This window comes from Schistocerca gregaria, chromosome 2 (assembly GCF_023897955.1).
Source record: "Schistocerca gregaria isolate iqSchGreg1 chromosome 2, iqSchGreg1.2, whole genome shotgun sequence".
Taxonomy (NCBI): domain Eukaryota; kingdom Metazoa; phylum Arthropoda; class Insecta; order Orthoptera; family Acrididae; genus Schistocerca; species Schistocerca gregaria.
The window spans coordinates 658,530,862-658,550,982 of record NC_064921.1 but is presented as its reverse complement, the minus strand read 5'-3'; the positions used below and the strand labels follow the sequence as shown (position 1 = coordinate 658,550,982).

Below are 20,121 nucleotides of genomic sequence, written 5' to 3'. Positions count from 1 at the left end.
AAATCAAAGTTTTCTCACCTCCCGCTTAACTGTCATAGTACTTTGCAGTGGATCCTGATGCAGTTTGGTATTCCTGTGTGATGGTCTGCATAGATGTCTGCCTATTACACATTACGACCTTCTTCAACTATCGGCAGTCTTAGTCAGTCAACAGACGAGGTCGGCCTGTACGCTTTTGATCTGTACGTGTCCCTTTACGTTTGCACTTCACTATCAAATCGGAAACAGTGGGCCTAGGGATGTTTATGAGTGTGGAAATCTTGCGTATGACACAGACGTATGACACCAGTGATACCAATCACCTGACCACGTTCGAAATCCTTCAGGTCCGCGGAGCGCCCCATTCTGTTCTCAACGATGTCTAATGACTACTGAGATCGCTGATATGGAGTACCTGGCAGTAGGTGGCAGCACAATGCACGCAATATGAAAAACTTATGTTTTTGCGGACGTGCGGATACTTTCGATCACATAGTGTATCAAAGCCATACAGTAACAAGTAACAGGACAGCTGAGATCCTAATAATAATGGTAACAGTCATCAATGGTTTCCTTAGTATCTATGTCGTTTCCAATAAATCACAGAGATGTTCGCTAGTGCTACAAATAGGAAAACTTACCGCGAAATATCACTGAACGATTTTTGCTGTTTGCTTGTAGAGTCACGACAAATGAAGATTGAGCAGTTCCTTTCGTATTTCTGATAATTTCCTGACTGGAATTAAGATTTTGCTGGTGGCATGGTATTGTTAGTACCAGATAGAACGTTTCCCGGCAAGAGCTGCGAAGATACGAGCAATACTCCCCAGAATAATACCGATTATGCACCGTGACAGTAACTGGAAATGAGAACACCAATATCTGCCAAGCTGTAATCATTGCAATGAAATCTTGACCTTACTGAGGTCTGCACTTGCAACGAAGAAATGTTTATAACATTAATGTCGGCTGCTGCAGTAGGCTTAATTAAATATCCATCGGAATCATGGTATGTCTTTTATGGTTGCATCTTCTCAGTCGTAATGTATATACTTGTATCAGTAGGCCGCTTTCATGGCATAGTTAGTGTTAGCTCGCTTACACCAATAACAGAATGAGAAATGCTCCTATCGTAGCATAAAAAAGGTGAATATGTCCTCGGAAGAGTAATGATGTAACAGAAGCTAACTTTCCGATTTGTCTAGTAGCTTCAAAGCACCTTCTTGTCATATTAGCGCTTTTTTACTTGTTAGTGTTCGTAGCAATGTCATCGTGTCAAGCAAGGTAACGTAATACATTCTGTCATGTCGCATAACATGGCACAGTTTCTCATGTCATCCAACATGCCATTTGTCTTGTCGTGCAATATAACACAACGTGTCATTAAAGTTTAGGATGGCTACATCCTGACTTGAGATACTCCCTCTTATGGAATATGAAATCAACCCCCCCCCCCCCTCACCGGTCTCTCATACTTCCTATTGTAGAAGATGCATCCCAGTCTCTAAAAGCATAAGTATGTGACCATTTGTTCTTACACCGCTCATCACACATGCAACAGGAGGAGGATTTGGGGCAAAAATTTCCCCCTCTCCCACCCAGGAGAAAAGAACCTCCCACACCGCTCCCGCCCAGATATCAAAAAATTTTGTTAGCTCCCCACTCAGGAATAAAACCCACGCACGAAACTTTGGCGCACAGAAAGAGCTTTCTTAGCTATGGCGATGTAAGAATGCCTCTCTACCTGGATTGGAATCATTCGCTGACCGAGATGTCATCGCTTACAAGACCTGGCATTGTGGAATAGATGCTAAGTACCAATATAGGCCTAGTTATGTATATAGTAATATGCCTTTTACATTGTATACCCGTTCCCGTCGTGAAGTTAGTACAGGATCAACAAATTTATCCTATAAATTGCGAGATTCAGGTGAATCAACACCTTTCATTTAAGAGAGCTCACTGCGATGGAAAATTATGGTTAAATGTGTTGACTGAAATGTCCTTGAAGTTGCCAGATAAGTTGAAAAGTTAGTTCCCACTTTTTATATCCCTAACTTGGCCCAGAACATATTTGCCTTTCTTGTGCTACGACAGAAACGTTTTCCATTACAATTCCTTACTTTAAATCTATCATTATTTTGACATTAGGCCGCCACAGCCTGGCAACCCCTTTAGTTTTTTTAAAAATTATGGTTATTATTAAACTTATTATTATTTGGGTGACCACAGATTGGTATGGGTTTTTTACTGTCTTTCATACATGTTGCTTATATCGTAGAAGAAGATAAACCTTTTGCAAAAAAACAGGAAAACCATTAATTACCTGTTTTTTCTACATTACAAAATTTTAACCGATTATCACAAAGTTGAAGGTACAGAAGTGACGTGCGTGAAAAACAAGCAAAAACATGTTTTTGCGCTTAACCTCCGAATGAAACTAGATTTTTGAAAGAACGTTTTATCGCAAGAAAGAATTTTTTATTTATCTAATTCAATTCCACACATTCAGTTAAGGTAAGAACGAATTTTACTTGCACACTCGTCTTTAAACCATCGTATATAGGCAATGGATACATTATAGTATTAAAAAATCGTTTTGATTTTATCCATTTTTCTACGTTCGTGCTAGCTTTGAACCGAATCATAGAAGTTTGAAGTACAAATCGGGCGTGTATAAAACAAGTTAAAAATTTGCTTTTGGCAAGTAAAAACTGAATTAAAAAAGAGTTTTTAAATCTAGTTTTCAATTTTATCGTAATAATGATGCATTAATTATTTGTTTAATTCACCGTTACCGCGCATTCAGTTCAGGTAAGAACGAATCTTTCGTGCTACATTTAGCTTGACTTTAAACCGTCGTACCTCAACAACGGGTAAGGATTATACGATGACAAACAAGTCACTATGACTTTGCGCATTTATCTACCTCTGTGCAAAGTTTGAGACAATTCGTACAAATTTAAAGAATGGAAAATGCGCTCTTCAGAAACCTCCCATTAAAAAAAACTGTTTTGCAGGTAAGAACTGAACGGTACACATACACACACACACACACACACACACACACACACACACACACACACGCACACACAGTGCTATTAGCTCGGCACTAATATGAAGCCTATTAAATCTTTTGCAGAGGGATTTATCGATTCGCACAATTTGCCTGGGCATCAGCTCCGGTTCGTCGTACAAACCTTGCTTTGTATCTGTAACAAAGCTGCAGTAACACGAATGTTCGTGTGGCTATACAAATGGCCACTGGGTTCGGGATAAACAAGAAACGTTTTATCCCACTCTTGTAGCACAGATGGGAAGCGAGTACCAATAACCTCCTACGCGTGGCCTGGTCAGACATATTTGATGCAGCACAATGTAATGATAAATCTGCAAAACCTTCGTGTCTTCCTGTCTGTTTGATAACGCTAATCTCGTAAACTACCAGAAGAATTTTCAAGAGGCTTTCACTGGTAAATTGGGCGTAGCTTGGGACAATATATAGACTTTACTTCGTCGAAATTGTTTTATCTGACACACTTATGGAGCAACTATCCAGGCGAATTTTTAAACTCATTTAGTGCACAAAAAATTAATTTGAGAAACGGTGTCCCCATTATTCTGTTGTCAAATCTAAGCCCACCAAAACTGTATAATGGAACGAGGCTTTAAGTTATTTCTCTTCACGTAACGCCATATAAGGGAAAATTTCGACAGGAAGAGGTTCCGGCGAGCGAGTTTTAGAGTCATACCCCGAATCACTTTTATTCCTAACAGTTTACCATTTCGCTTTAATTGTGTACTATTACCGGTGAAAGGGAGTTATGTCATGACTGTAAAGAAAGCAAAAAAGCAGACGTTGCTTGTTGGGAGTTGTTTTTTTCACGGCTAGATCAATATGGATCTCTCCCATGTTAGTGAAGCAAAAAAGCTCTTCGTTCATGCTGCCAAAAGTACTAGATCAAACGTTGTATACAATGAGGCTTTATAAATCAAAAATTCGAGGCGAGCACAGCTATAAGTAAATAACAGGCTGCGCCGGGTTCTTCAGATAGTTAAAAAACAAACTGATGCCTGGTAGCTGTGCAGTCCTAATTCAATTACGTACATGTATAAAGGTTCTTCAGTCCGCTACCGTGGATTAGCTGTAAGTGCGCGTCCCAAGTAGAGGCCGAAGTTTCAGATCACCGTAGTTCCAGATATTTTCCCTCAGTAAGATAACTGGCTAAGACACGTGGTCTAGGGCAAGCCGGCACGGTTAACTCAGCGTGTTAGGTCAGATGGTTAGCTGCCCTCTGTAATAAAAAAAAACTGAGTTAATTGATCAACGACGAACTGAAACGGGCGTCTTGCGACGTCCTCCACGAGCAGAAGCAACGATCAAACACGAACAAAAATGAGATTATAAAAAAAAGGGGTTGCGTCTTTGATTCGTAATCGAAACGACTTCGGTCCCGGGTTCGATGCCCGCCACTGCCTAAATTTTGATAAATAATCAGCATTGGCGGCCGAAGACTTCCGACATAAGAAGTCAGCCTCATTCTGCCAACGGCCTTGTCAAAGAGGGCGGAGGAGCGGATAGAGGTTCAGGGCACTCTCTTGTCCTAGGGGTGGGAAATTGCCCCTAAAGGGGGAAGAATCAGCAATGATCAACGACATGAGGATGCAGAAGGCAATGGAAACTACTGCATTAAAGACACGTAACGTGTATCCACAGGACATGTGGCCTGTAGTTGAAGAAGTGTCATGATGATCTCTCCATTGGCAAAAGATTCCGGAATAGTCCCCCATTCGGATCTTCGGGAGGGGACTGCAAAGGGGGAGGTTACCATGAGAAAAAGATTGAATAATCAACGAAAGGATAATGTTCTACGAGTCGGAGCGTGGAATGTCAGAAGCTTGAACGTGGTAGTGAAACTAGAAAATCTGGAAAGGGAAATGCAAAGGCTCAATCTAGATATAGTAGGGGTCATTGAAGTGAAGTGGAAGGAAGACAAGGATTTCTGGTCAGATGAGTATCGGGTAATATCAACAGCAGCAGAAAATGGTATAACAGGTGTAGGATTCGTTATGAATAGGAAGGTAAGAGCAGAGGGTGTGTTACTGTGAACAGTTCAGTGACCGGATTGTTCTAATCAGAATTGACAGCAGACCAACACCGACAACAATAGTTCATGTATACATGCCAACGTCGCAAGCTGAAGATGAACAGATAGAGAAAGTGTATGAGATTATTGAAAGGGAATGCAGTATGTAAAGGGGGACGAAAATCTAATAGTCATGGGTGACTGGAATGCAGTTGTAGGGGAAGGAGTAGAAGAAAAGGTTACAGGAGAATATGGGCTTGGGACAAGGAATGAAAGAGGAGAAAGACTAATTGAGTTCTGTAACAAGATTCAGCTAGCAATAGCGAATACCCTGTTCAAGAATCGCAAGAGGAGGAGGTATACTTGGGAAAGTCCGGGAGATACGGAAGGATTTCAGTTAGATTACATCATGGTGCGACAGAGATTCCGAAATCAGATAGTGGATTGTAAGGCGTACCCAGGAGCATATATAGACTCAGATCACAATATAGTAGTGATGAAGAGTAGGCTGAAGTTCAAGACATTAGTCAGGAAGAATCAATACGCTAAGAAGTGGGATACGGAAGTTCTAAGGAATGACGTGATACGTTTGAAGTTCTCTAACGCTATAGATACAGCAATAAGGAATAGTGCAGTAGGCACCACAGTTGAAGAGGAATGGACGTCTCTAAAAGCGCCATCACAGAAGTTGGGAAGGAAAACATAGGTACAAAGAAGGTAGCTGCGAAGAAACCATGGGTAACAGAAGAAATACTTCAGTTGATTGATGAAAGGAGGAAGTACAAACATGTTCCGGGAAAATCAGGAATACAGAAATACAAGTCGCTGAGGAATGATATAAATAGGAAGTGCAGGGAAGCTAATACGAAAAGGCTGCAGGAAAAATGTGAAGACATCCAAAAAGATATGATTGTCGGAAGGACAGACTCAGTATACAGGGAAGTAAAAACAACTTTTGGTAACATTAAAAGTAACGGTGGTAACATTAAGAGTGCAACGGGAATTCCACTGTTAAATGCAGAGGAGAGAGCAGATAGGTGGAAAGAATACATTGAAAGCCTCTATGAGGGTGAAGATTTGTCTGATGTGATGGAAGAAGAAACAGGAGTCGATTTAGAAGAGATAGGGGATCCAGTATTAGAATCGGAATTTAAAAGAACTTTGGAGGACTTACGGTCAAATTAGGCAGAAGGGATAGATAACATTCCATCAGAATTTCTCAAATCATTATGGGAAGTGGCAACAAAACGACTATTCACGTTGGTGTGTAGAATATATGAGTCTGGCGACATACCATCTGCCTTTCGGAAAAACATCATCCACACAATTCCGAAGAAGGAAAGAGCTGACATGTGCGAGAATTATCGCACAATCAGCTTAACAGCTCATGCATCGAAGCTGCTTACAAGAATAATATACAGAAGAATGGAAAAGAAAATTGAGAATGTGCTAGGTGACGATCAGTTTGGCTTTAGGAAAAGTAAAGGCACGAGAGAGGCAATTCTGACGTTACGGTTAATAATGGAAGCAAGGCTAAAAAAAAAATCTAGACACGTTCATAGGATTTGTCGACCTGGAAAAACAGTTCGACAGTATAAAATGGTGCAAGCTGTTCAAGATTCTGAAAAACGTAAGGGTAAGATATAGGGAGAGACGGGTCATATACAATATGTACAACAACCACCAGGGAATAATAAGAATGGACGATCAAGAACGAAGTGCTCGTATTAAGAAGGGAGTAAGACAAGGCTGTAGCCTTTCGCCCCTACTCTTCAATCTGTACATCGAGGAAGCAACGATGGATGTAAAAGTAAGGTTCATGAGTGGAATTAAAATACAAGGTGAAAGGATATCAATGATACGATTCGCTGATGACATTGCTATCCTGAGTGAAAGTGAAGAAGAATTAAATGATCTGCTGAACGGAATGAACAGTCTAATGAGTACACAGTCTGGTTTGACAGTAAGTCGGAGCAAGACGAAGGTAATGAGAAGTAGTAGAAATGAGACGCGTAACATCAGGATTGATGGTCACGAAGTCAATGAAGTTAAGGAATTCTGCTACATAGGCAGTAAAATAACCAATGACGGACGGAGTAAAGAGGACATCAAAAGCAGACTCGCTATGGAAAAAAGGCATTTCTGGCCAAGAGAAGTGTACTAATATCAAATACCGGCCTTAATCTGAGGAAGAAATTTCTGAGGATGTACGTCTGGAGTACAGCATTGTATGGTAGTGAAACATGGACTGTGGGAAAACCGGAACAGAAGAGAATCGAAGCATTTGAGATGTGGTGCTATAGACGAATGTCGAAAATTAGGTGGACTGATAAGGTAAGGAATGAGGAGGTTCTACGCAGAATCGGAGAGGAAAGGAATATGTGGAAAACACTGATAAGGAGAAGGGACAGGATGATAGAACATCTGCTAAGACATGAGGGAATGACTTCCATGGTACTAGAGGGAGGTGTAGAGGGCAAAAACTGTAGAGGAAGACAGATTGGAATACGTCAAGCAAGTAATTGAGGACGTAGGTTGCAAGTGCTACTCTGAAATGAAGAGGTTAGCACAGGAAAGGAATTGGTGGCGAGCCACATCAAACAAGTCAGTAGACTGATGACCACAGAAAAAAAGATAACTGGCATAGTGTTCGCTCAGTAGCGTGATGCCACCTGAGGAGCTACTTGAACAAGGAGCTACAAACCAATAATGGCTGATATAGTGGTATACTGAGACCATGCCTGTCCATGCCACGTCTTAACGTATCCGTATGGTAGAGGATAGCACTGTGGTCGGTTAGCATCGCGTGGCCAGCTGCGCCTCATCTCAGAGTTTAGCTCGTAATATTAAAGTCACGTTATTATCATAGACGGTGTGGCTTTTTATCTATAAAGCGTTTTGCTGCGATTCGTGTAGCATTTTTGCTTTTGGATTTGGCAGATACTGCAATAAATTATTTTAGAAATATATTTTCCGTCCCTCCCCCCCCCCCCCCTCCCCCCCCCCCTATCGCCATGAACCATGACGATTAAGGGATTTAACATACCACAGTCCGATCCGGAGACTGTCAGTTTTTTTTCTTTCTGTTGATTACGACCTCCTCCTGAGTAGCCCCGTCCGGAGATTCGAATAGGAGATTGCTTTATCTCCGGAAGGTTTTGGCAAAGAGGATGCGATTATCATTTAACCACAATGATGAGCAGCACGCCATAGGTAAAAATTACGGCTGTAGTCTCTCCTTGCTTTCAGCCGTTCGCAGTACCAGCACAGCAGGACCGTTTTAGTGGGATGGATTGATGGCTTGCGTGCCTCAGTGATGCAGATAGCCGAAATGTAGGTTCAACCACATCGGGTAGGTGTCTGCCGAGATGCTAGACAAACGTACGGTTGTTGAAGAACCAGCTTTGTCAGTAGTTACAGGGGCGCAGGGACAACCGTAAATGGGTACGGTTTGAAAGGCAGAGTCAGGAACTGGAATTCGATCTGAGTCACACTCTGCAAATGGCCCGTAGCGTCCCTGCGTGAGGGGTTGAACAGTTAGCACCTAGCGGCAGTTGCGCAGTGAGTTCTGGGCAAGGCGACATACGCATCGGAAAGCAGAGCAGCGGTCAAAGATATTTACGCTCGCTGTCCTTATCGTCCGCTCTCACCTCCTACACGTAAGTGCCTGCATCTTTTATACTTGTATGTAACGGTCATTATTACATGAGCTGAATTATTTTTCTTCACTACTGTAATAGACAACCGAATTGAATTTGGACTATCAGCCATTGAATTTTTATAGGGCTGGGACCATCTCTTCGTTATACACCGCAGACAGTTCTCCAGAGGCAAGATTTATATCGTTATGAGTGTTACACGACGCCGGGTATAGTGACATTGACGAGCGTAGTAACAGTCGCAAATAATTTATTAAAAATTTCAACCTAATATTTCTTCAACACTTCAAGCTGTTCACGTGATTAAATATATAATTCATTTTCGTTTAAAATAACCTTACGTCAATAAGAAATGATGACAACTGCAGTTGTGCAGTTGGTGGTTATTAACAAATTAGTGGTTTTTGTTTCACAGAGAAATTAAACATCGAAATACGTTCGCTTGCAATTGGATGAAACGATTACTACTAGTACCTGTAGAAAGACAGCTAAAGAATATGTGGTGTTCTACAGTTAGGTATTGAAGACAAAAAAGAAGTTGTAATTCGTTAGTAAGTTTAGACTTGGTGAAGATACAGTGATCTGTCCGTATTGTTATTGGCAGGAATGTATAGAAGATAGATAAACCGGCAAGACAGAACGTATAATAATACATGGGTTATACTGTTGTCACTTTTCGATCTCTCGACTTTTTTTAGTTTAAGGTTGTGCAAAATACGAGTGGAAGAGCTAAAATCACAAGAAATTAAAGCTCTGCTGGTTTTTAGTTATGAGACTGTAGAACTAATTACAACAACTGCTGGAAGTTTATTACAATAAGGAACACATTTCAGGTGGCGAATCAGCACATAGCACCCCTTGCAGATAGAAAACGTAGCAGAAACTGAACACAGGTTTGTGACAATATCGGATGAAAACTAACAGAAATGAAAAATCATTTATTCTGAAAATATTGGCTATAGCAAGACGCGGTTTCCTGGGAACGATACAAAAGCTATAGCAATTTATTTTAGAAATGAAATAGCATGTGCTGTAACAGTTATAGCGACGTGGGGCGCTATAATGTTCTTAATTATTGTATACACAGATCACGTTGTTGCCGTTATCCATACCGTTTGTGACAGAGAACATCGGTTACGTTCTAGTGACGGGGATTTAAGCTTCTAATATGGTGTAGACTGTTGCTTAAGTTTGCCTCTCAACGTTTTTCACGCAAGTTATATGCTCTGTTCAGGTGATGTATGCTATTTTTGCCGGATAAAGTTCTTTTAATGAAGGTATAATCAACTGAAATCAATTAGTCCGCAATCATATCAAATGACATACCTCTCTCGAACACTTTTTCAAGTTTTTATGTAACGATTAATCAGCAACTCTGTAGAAAATAGGCTTCTTATATCAGAAACTTCTTCCTTATTCACAGTACCTCTTACTACAAGCATGGTGGAACGATTAGCTAAACTGAATCCTCTTGCAGAAAGTAACATAACAATTGCGCTGAAAAGTAAACGAGTTTACAGTCTGTCAGAAACAACAATAATTATACTGGAACTTCAGATCATTATGTATTTTCTGGATAGAAGTAGTGTAAAAGTCCCACGTTTTAGTGAGCCATGAAATTTCGAAACTGACTTACTCCAAGTAGTATACAAAATTATCAAAAGAAAGAGATGCAGTTCATGCCACTAACTATATAGGAAAGTAGCATATCGTGTATATCGCTTCAGCTACCTATAAGGTGGATAACCAAACACAGAAGTTAGCATACACGTTGAGTCAAATTCCAGATACCCATGATGTGTTTCTATAGAAATGTCATTCAGGTTTCTCCGATTCAACTCTTATTTCATTTAGTGAGAGACATTAAACAATCAAATCACATGTGTATCTACATATTCAGTCCACGTGCGAAACATAGTAATGAACCTGTGCCTCGCACTGTGCAGTGTAAATACAGCTCCAGATACCTTACTGTAGAGAATTTTAAAACAACGGCGCTCTGCAAAACTAATGGTGTTAATTGTCCTGTATGACACAAGATACAGACTGCAATATTACCATGACCAGTCAACGATTCACAATAAAATGGAAACTCCAATTCAGTCTTATACGAAAGGAGTCATCGGATGATTCATATCCAGATAATTCATACTCTTACTATGTTCTAAATTTTTCGCGACTTTTAAGTGGTTCAATTTGCCATATACATTTACAAAACATACTTGTTTCTTTGCTTGAATACAAACCCCGACGTTTTCTTTGTTTAAGTTATGTGGGGAATATGAATGGTGAAAATTTGTTTCTGTCACTTTCGCTTGTTACTGTTTCCAGTCATTTTGTGTCAATAATTTAATGAAACAGGACTGGATCTTTTCACCTATTTTCGCACAATACGTCACATTTATTTACGTGCAGGGTCAACCTCCAATTCACGCACCAGTCATCGAACCCATACAGGTCCTTTTGTTTTCACTGCAGTCTTCTGCCGTTGAATCTTCCCTGCGGAAAACAGTACTGTCCGCAACAGATTCACGGAGCTGTAAATGTGATATCCCAGATCATTTATGTACATAGTTTGTCCAGAAAATCTGAATTGGTAACATAAAGTATAAAGGCTTATACTGTCTTAATAAGTGAATCCTAGCTTTTTATAAACTTTTGTAATAGCGTCACATATAATAACAAACTATGTAGGAAAACTAATCCAATGGCAATAGAGAGTTTCTTAAACCTGGTTAAGGAATAAGAGTGGAGGGATGTTTATAGTGCTGATAACATAGATGACAAATATAATGCTTTCCTTAACACATATTTCATGCTCTTTGGGAGTTGATTTCCATTAGACCGTTCTAAACGTGGTACTAGCATTAAAAGGCAGCCTGTATGGTTACTAGTGGAGTTAGGATATCATGTAGAACAAAGCAGGAATCATATAACAGTGTTAGAAGTAGTCATAATCACGCCACAGTACCCCATTACAAAAAAGTATTGTAAGCTGCTTAAAAATGTTATTAGGAAGGCAAAGAGTACGTGGTTCACAAACAGATTAGCTAATTCACAGGACAGAATTAAAGCCATGTGGTCCGTTGTGAATGAAGTGTCTGGACAGCAGCACAAAATATATTTCTGTAACTCATAAACCAGATATAGTCAGAAATATGAACAGTGTTTAACAATCATTATGTCAGGATTGCTGGTGAATTAAATAAAAATTTAGTTTCTTCAGATAACCATACAACTCTCTTGGCAAATCGAGATCGAAGTCTGAAATGCTCCACTATGATGCTGACAATGGGGAGATTGGGCCAGTAATTAATTCACTGAAGACTAAGGACTCTCATGGATATGATGGAGTGCCTAACAGAATATTACAGTGTTGTGCTGCTCATTTTAGGACTGTGCTTAGCCATATTTGTAATTTTCCCATTAGGAATGGTAAGTTTCCTGAACGGTTAAAATAGCAGTAAACCCGCTTTATAAAAGGGAGAAAATGTAGACAATTTTAGACCTATTTCTATGCCATCAATGTTTGATAAAGTTACTGAAAAGGCTATGTATGCAAGGAGAAGTGATCATTTTAAAATACATAACTTGCTATCAAATATACAATTTGGATTTAGAAGTCGTTTAACAACTGGAAATGCTATATTCTCTTTTCTCCGCGAGGTACTGGATGGGTTAAACAAGAAGTTTCGGAAGCTAGGCATAGTTTTCGAATTAACTACGACGTTTGATTGTGCTGATCACAAATTACTGTTCCAGAAGCTGGACCGCTACGGAATACAGAGAGTAGCTCACAAGTGGTTCATCTCTTACTTTAGCAACAGACAGCAAAAAGCCGTTATTCACAGTGTTGAGACCGGCTGTGATGTGGGCTCTGGGTGCGATATGATCAAATGAGGGGTGCCCCAGAGATCAGTGTTGTTGTCTCTCCTGTTCCTTATTTATGTATATGATACGCCCTCTAGTATTACGGGTAATTGTGAAATATTTCCGTTTGATGATTACACTAGCTTGATAGTAAAGAATGTTGTGTGCAACGTTGGCTCGGTTTCAGACAGTGCAGTTCATGATATAAGTTCATGGCTTGTAGAAAATAAACTAACGCTAAATCACAGTAAGACCAAGTTTTCCAGTTTCTAACACACAATTCAACAAAACGCGACGTTTTAATTTCACAGAAAGGGTATATGATTAGTGAAACTGAACAGTTTAAATATGTAGGTGTCCAGATAGTAAACTGCCATGGAAAGCCCACGTTCAGTATCTAGATCAAAGACATAATGCTGCCGTTTTTGCTATTCGAACGGTATCTGGAGTAAGTGACCGTTCGACACGAAAATTTGTCTACTTTGCTTATTTTCATTTGCTTATGTGTTATTGTATTGTATTTTGAGGTAACTCTTCCCATTCTAAAATTACATTTTTGTATCAGAAACGGGTAGTTAGGGCACCAATATCAGCTTATTCGGAAGAATAAGCAGTTTTTCACTCAGTTAATACTCGGCAGAAATCCAAGCAGCATTTTGGTCGCACTTGTGCAGAAAGGTGTGCAGTATACTGCTGCATCCATTTTCGATTAGCTACCACAAGAATTCAAAATCTTAGCAATAATCCACGCGCTTTCAAATCGAAACTCAAGAGTTTCGTCATCGGTCACTCCTGTTCTGTTGAGTTCCTTGAAAAATTAAGCTGATTCTTCTGTTATATTGTTGATTGCGTTTACTTAAACTTTTGGCTTTATTTCTTTTGGGTTCATCAACATTTTATTTTTATCTCTTATTACTTTCATGCTGTAATTTCATGTGCTGGCACGTTCCAAAACCTTGGAGATTTGCTCCTCAATTTGGACCGATGGAAACAGAAGTGTAAGTACATAAAAATAAAACAATAAAAATGTTTCTGTACGCTTTACTCATAAAATTTCACTGCCTTTGTAGTAAATCATGTGGTAACATGTTCTTCGAGTCCGTCATCGATTTATTTTGAAGGAATGTTTTCAGGTGTAAAAAGAATAGATGTCGCTATAGGTGAGGTCAGGGCTGTATAGAATGTGCTCATGTTGGCTCCAGCCAGAGTCACGTAAAAGTAATCATGTCGTGTTCACAGTGGGTGGTCAAGTATTGACCTGAATCAACGCTGTACCATATGTGGGTTTTATCGGCAATGGTTATTCTGTATTGTGCGACGCAGTTCCGTAAGCATCTCAAACGTTTGCGTTCACTGTTTCACACCACGGTAGAAAATGCACCAGAAGAATGAGATGTATGTTCTAAAATTTTGGGCACATGGCTTTTTGAAGTGCCAAGAGGTGCTTGTCATTGAAGCTTAATGGTGACTCCACTGATTGTCGTTTTGATCGAGGCGCTTCATTATCGAATAAATTTTCACCCCTAGATCAGTATCTTGCATCTTTGTTGCAATATGTCAAAAAGTCCAGTGCACTGCCAGGACGCTGTTTTTGCGTTGCTCTATAAGACTTTCTGCCACCCAATAGGCGCATACTTGTTGACAATTCAGAACATGTGAACATGAAAATCTCACAAATTTCTTAGAAAGATGGGATATTATAAATTTAAGGTTTATCTCTGCGAGTTGTTTGACTTCATGAACCGATTCTCATTTAAGAACCTGAAACACCTACATTGTTCACAACTGCGCATTTGATCACGGGCCTCATTAAATTGTCGGACACATCTCTTTAACACAGAATCATTTACTGAATTTTCTCCACATATCTTGCAAAATTGTCGATTAATGAAGACTAAAATAGTGTTCTTCACATTCAGAAAACGAATTATAGGTCAAATCTTACAAGCAGTGGCATTTTTAGTCAACTTCGCCATTCTAAACAAGCGCTATACAGAATGAACAGGACACAGAGAAATCAAAATGTTAACAGTTCCTTCTCTTTGAATAAAGGACAAACTGCAATTTTGGCGCATCTGTGGAAACAAATACGTATGAAACTTACATCAAGGACGTGCCTAGTACATTGTAAACAGAAAATATCCCATAACGCTCTCCTTGGGTGCCACTGAAATTACTGAAACAACTTCCCACTTAGTCCTATTAAGGTCGAGAATTTGTGTTCTATCTGCTAGCAGGTATTGAATCCAATCACAAACAGTATTCAGCTGTTTCTTTTATTATATTCGCTACCATGCCCTAGGAAACATACCACAACAGTTTTGTTGAAATCACCAATATGTATCAAATATCTGTGATCGTTCCCTAGAAACGCATGATTTCTCTTTAACGCGTTCCACTTGGGAATTTTTCCTTTGGCCTCTAAGTACCTACAACATCTTTTCTTGTGTGGCAAATACTTCCCTTAAATAAAACATATACGTGACTTTCGTATTTGCTCTACAGCTCCCAATTTACTTTCTTCAGTGGTTTCCCTCCTCTTTACACATAAATCCATTATATTCTATTTGATGTCCTTAATTCCTCTTCCATTTACTCTTATCTATATTCAGAACCTAGACTCTTTAATATATTGTCCTCGAATAAAATATGTGCCATGTACTTAGGTTCCCGAGGTCCATGTTATTATTTTTGCACAGTTCGTACAGCAAGGTGTTAGTGCATAAGTAGGTAGTCTCTCCTCGTAGCATGAAGACACTGTCAGAGTCTTAGGGAACTGAAGCAACTCCATTTCTCCCATACTCTTTCTCTCGGTCTGGACACTTGTAGGTGCTAGTGCCTACCTATGGTAAACTAGACTGTCATGACCTCATAACTGCCAACGGTACGTGAACAGTGCCTAATCCCAACTGAACAAGCCTTACAGGACTCTTAGCTCGCATCTGTGTGCTTTAGAAACACGACCAGCGCCCTGCATACGGATCACGAGACTGCACAGCCCTTATGTCTCCCGTCAGAGTAGTCATTTAAGAGTTTCTCAGTATTTCTGTCCCAAGTAACGCGTTTCGTGAAGAGTGTAGTAAACATTGCTAACACCACGCTTCTTCAATGCAGGTGGAAGTGTAATTAATTTATAGCTCCTCCACGTAAACTGATCCATCAGTATTGTTACTTAATGGATTCTAAAAACTGCAAGGAGTGGAAGTCTAACCTGAATGCTCCCTTAATCCCCATCAAGAGACCCCCCCCCCCCCCCCCCCCCAATCCACCAACCCCCGCTCCTGACCACATCTCCCAAAGCTTTTAGTAGGATAACCGAAAATCTCACTTTGATTGGCATCATTTAACGTCTGTATAATTGATTTCACTTTTAGGCATGCTGTCATATGCAGTCAATTTAAAATAGTTGTTAATATCGAATAGAATTAATTGTGCGTGTTCTATTATGTAGTGTCCAGCCTTGGACTTGATACAAAAAAATGCGAATCTTTTGCTTCAGTATTCTTCAAATACTGGTTCGTAACTAACAAAACTACTATAAAACGGATTGGAAGGGATTCATTAATACATATTTTTGTTGTCTTTAGTAACTCTAGTCTAATGGTGAGACGGCTGATGGAGCAGAAGACAAATTCCGAGACTGAAAATCATATGGGAAGATGGTAAGGAGGTCACATATTCATGATTAATTTCGAAAGTCAGATGTCGGCCCCTACACAATTTGAATATTGTCGTCATTGAAGCAATTGATGCACCAATTGAAATGGTTTACTTCGAATACTTTTACACCCAATGGTCGCATGTATTCACTTCTGTTTTAACGAGCCATCGGGGACGCAGATGGCTTTGGTTTCCCAACCTGATATAGGCTCTTACCGGAACGCTGGCTGTTCTTATAGGTAACGTAGTAACACAACTGCTACTTTGGGGGCGGGGGGGACAATAAATACTTGTTTAAAAGTAACTTTAACTTCTATCCAGCGTACACTAGGCGAAGCAATAGTTGATAGAATGATCAATGAAATCTGTTGCACTTAGCGACATTCAATTTCGATGTGTTTCCCATAAAGTTAAGTGTCTAACTCGACTTCTTCAAACGCATTCTAAAGGCTCTTAAGCGGCAAATTTGTTGTGTTTCCTGCCATAATATTTAGTTATTTTACGGCAATGTGGAAAATAGAAGATTGGACTACGGTGTTGATGTATTAGTATTTTGAGTTCGTTTCTGCTTCTATAGTCATTTTGCTCATTAAGATTAATCAAAAAGTAAATGTAAAAAGGAATTTTCGTAGTTTTCCCAGATACTTCTTGAGGAGTACTGTAATGGTTCTTTGTACGAATACCTAACACCTTTCACCTTAGCTTCGAATTATTTAGATTCATAAATTAAAGTAACTAATTATTTGGACGCTCTTTAGTATTACTGTTGTGATCATTGTTGTTCTGTTGTTATTCTTGTTTCTATACCCGCTCTGAAGTTCATTAGTTAAACGACTTAGTGCTTTTATATTTGAAAATAATGAGCGTTTTATCAGACGTTCTTGCTACATATAAGTACAATCCAGTAAAGACAAAATACACGATTAAAAGCTATTATTTGTTCCCCAGAACGTTGAAGGTCTCTGTTCTGTACTATGTGTCTGACGTACCGTAACCAATGCGTCAAAATGTTGATTAGCTAAATAAAATTACCTCGAAAATTCTAGTGACAGTGATGGCGTACCCGAATTTAAAGAGTGTAACAGGCAGTAGCTCAGAAAAATGTTACGTTTCTCTATGGTACCATGACATAAAGCAAATAGTATAGCAGCCTCATTAGACAGGAATTTAACTATATTAAAGTGAAACTGTAATCGTTCATTTGAGTCACTTTCCTGGCTGCTAAAGAGTGTAAATGTTATAAAAAGTTGCAGAGGCGGATACCTGGAGATGTGGACGTGGTCGCTGCTGCTGTTGATTGTGGCTGTCTGGGGTGCGGCGGGGGAGGTGCTGCTACACTGCGACTGCGCGCTGCGCGGCACCAACAACCAGCACGTCAGCATACAGTGCCTCTCACAGGTATGCCACAGCACACACTCCCTCTCACGGGTGCACACCACCACACCACAGAAAAACACACACAGCCTCTCACAGGTGAATCACGAAACAGCACAGTACACAGTGCCTCTCACAGATACGGTGCATAGTGAGGACTGGTACATCACATAATAGCACGAAGTTCCTCTCGTAAATACCTACATCACACCATAGCCCACGATGCCTCTCACAGGTACACCACGCCATACAGTGGCCCTCACAGGTACTATGTATCACACCAAAGCAAAACTCACAGTACCACGTCAAAGGTAAATCACGAAACAGCACAGTACATAATGCCTCTCACAAATACACCACAGCTAGAACAGTGTCTCTGACAGGTACGCAGAATCATGGTACAGAAAATCACTCAGCGCCTCTCACAGGTGGATAACAGCACAGCACACAGTGCCTGTCACAGATAAGTCACACAAAATGAATTGATCGTGTGGCACTGCTGGCCGGTAGAACCGTCTGGGGAAGTTGGCTGCCGAGTGCAGATCTTATTTCAGTGGACGCCACATTGGCCGACTTGCGTGCCAGTGATGAGGATGAAATGGTGATAAGGACAACACAACACCCAGGCCACGAGCGGAGAATATCTGCAGCTCCGCCAGGAATCAGAGCTAAGGCGGGCACAAATCAAACAGCTAGTATGTTTATAGTGCCTGAGAAAACAAATACAGGGGCTGAAAAACCACAGCCAGAGTAAAATTAGAGTGCAGCACATAAATTACATTCAACACGCAATTTCTTCGGATTACACTGATAAGACATAGGAGTTGAATTATTACTTGAGGTATTATGCAAAACTGTCCTGCCTGTAATGTAGACCTATTCCAAGGAGACACAAAGCCTTCCATGCAAATATAATATGCTGTTATTTATTATAGATCCAAAGGATACACACTTAACTGGAGAAATTTTACTCTCAATTACAAGGGGAGGTCGCCAATTGTGAAATTCAGATTCGATTCATACTGCGCATAAGAGAAGCTCATGGCCAAATGTGGCAAAGCACCAATATGCACTTCTCAGCCGTTGTCGAGAAAATCGACAGTTAAAAGAAACCGTTGCCGTGAAATAATCTCTACGATTAGTAATTTTCTACAGCGTACGTGGCGCAGCGGTAAGCACTCGGATTCGTCATCCGAAGGTCCCCAGATCGAATCTCGTGGCATGCAACTTTTTTTATTCTTTGTTTTTTGTAATATGTATATATAATATGTAATATGTATATATGTACAGCACTCGGGTTCGTCATCCGAAGGTCGCCAGATCGAATCTCGTGGCATGCAACTTTTTTTTATTCTTTGTTTTTTGTAATATGTATATATAATATGTAATATGTATATATGTATATATGTATATAATATGTAATATGTATATATTTCCAGGAAACTAATTTTGTGATTTTCCGTTGCCGAATCCCATGCTTCTTTCTAAATTCGGTGACCCATGTTCTTGAAGCTTTGAAGTTGTAATCTGGGAACTGACTTGCAGCGCCCAAGGCCCACTGCTGCAGGATTCTGGTAGTAACTTGCTGGAAGTTTTGTCGAGCTTCTACGAAGCGATCATGCACCCATGAATCGATGGTACAATATTTATCAAATTTGCTACCGCCACGTTTGATTTGCTCTTCCCATCTGGATAAGTAGCCCATATTTGTCAAACGAGAGCACCCCTTTTTTTTTTGTAGAGTTTTGAGACTCCAGCCTTGATGTTCTTTGGCCAGATTGACAGCTCTAATTTTGTAATCCACAGAAATATAGTCGTACCCTTTTTTTCCTTTCTTTTTTTTTCTCTTCTCGTCGGGCTCGTATTCCTCTGATGATTCGTTGGCAATGGGACTCGTTTCAGCGTCTTCGTAGGCATTATTATCGTCGATTTCATTAACGTGTATCAGTTCCTCATCATGAACGAGGGTTTTTTCGGCGAGCATTTGCAGCTTATTCTGGAACATTTCTTCCCCAATTACCATGGCTTCTTCGTTGATTGATGATGGCGGTTCTGCTGCGATGCGATTACTGTTACGAAGGAGGCTTTCAAAATACACCAACTCACCTTTCAATTGTTGTTTCGCCACTTCACTGTGTATATAATCTTCTTCGATCACATCACTTTCATGCGAAGGGCCCGGATCGCTCTCCAGCTGTACCACCTACATTTTTCCGTTTGTTTAACAGGGTGTACCAAAGCTCTCACGTACGCACTGATTTTCGACGATGTTATAAGTTGCGCTATGGACCGCATCTACCTTCTTTCGAAGTTAGCAGGCAACTACGCTCTTATGCGGCGGTTCGTTTCGGCCCATTCAACATCTGCTCTTCTAGTGTAACGAGCGAGTAACGGAGTTTGTATTTCATACCTGCCACAGCAAATTTGTGTCCATGGGGTCTCTATTCTAATTCGAACGTTTGACTTAAACTATACGGATTCGTTGCGAAATA

The 20,121-nt window shown here is 40.2% G+C and overlaps 1 protein-coding gene across 2 annotated transcripts in view; it reads left to right on the top strand.

The window, feature by feature from the left end:
• The first annotated feature begins 8,578 nt into the window (after positions 1–8,578).
• The window catches only part of LOC126334703 (uncharacterized), a 49,587-nt gene continuing 38,044 nt past the window's right edge, over positions 8,579–20,121 (top strand). Inside the window, exons 1-2 of one of the 2 annotated variants that reach the window (XM_049997209.1) lie at positions 8,579–8,725; positions 17,509–17,653. In XM_049997209.1, coding sequence (XP_049853166.1) covers positions 17,525–17,653 — 129 coding nt within the window. In that variant the 5' untranslated portion in view covers positions 8,579–8,725; positions 17,509–17,524. Of the gene's footprint in view, positions 8,726–17,502; positions 17,654–20,121 lie in introns of both variants that reach the window. The other variant, XM_049997208.1, reaches the window with a different exon arrangement.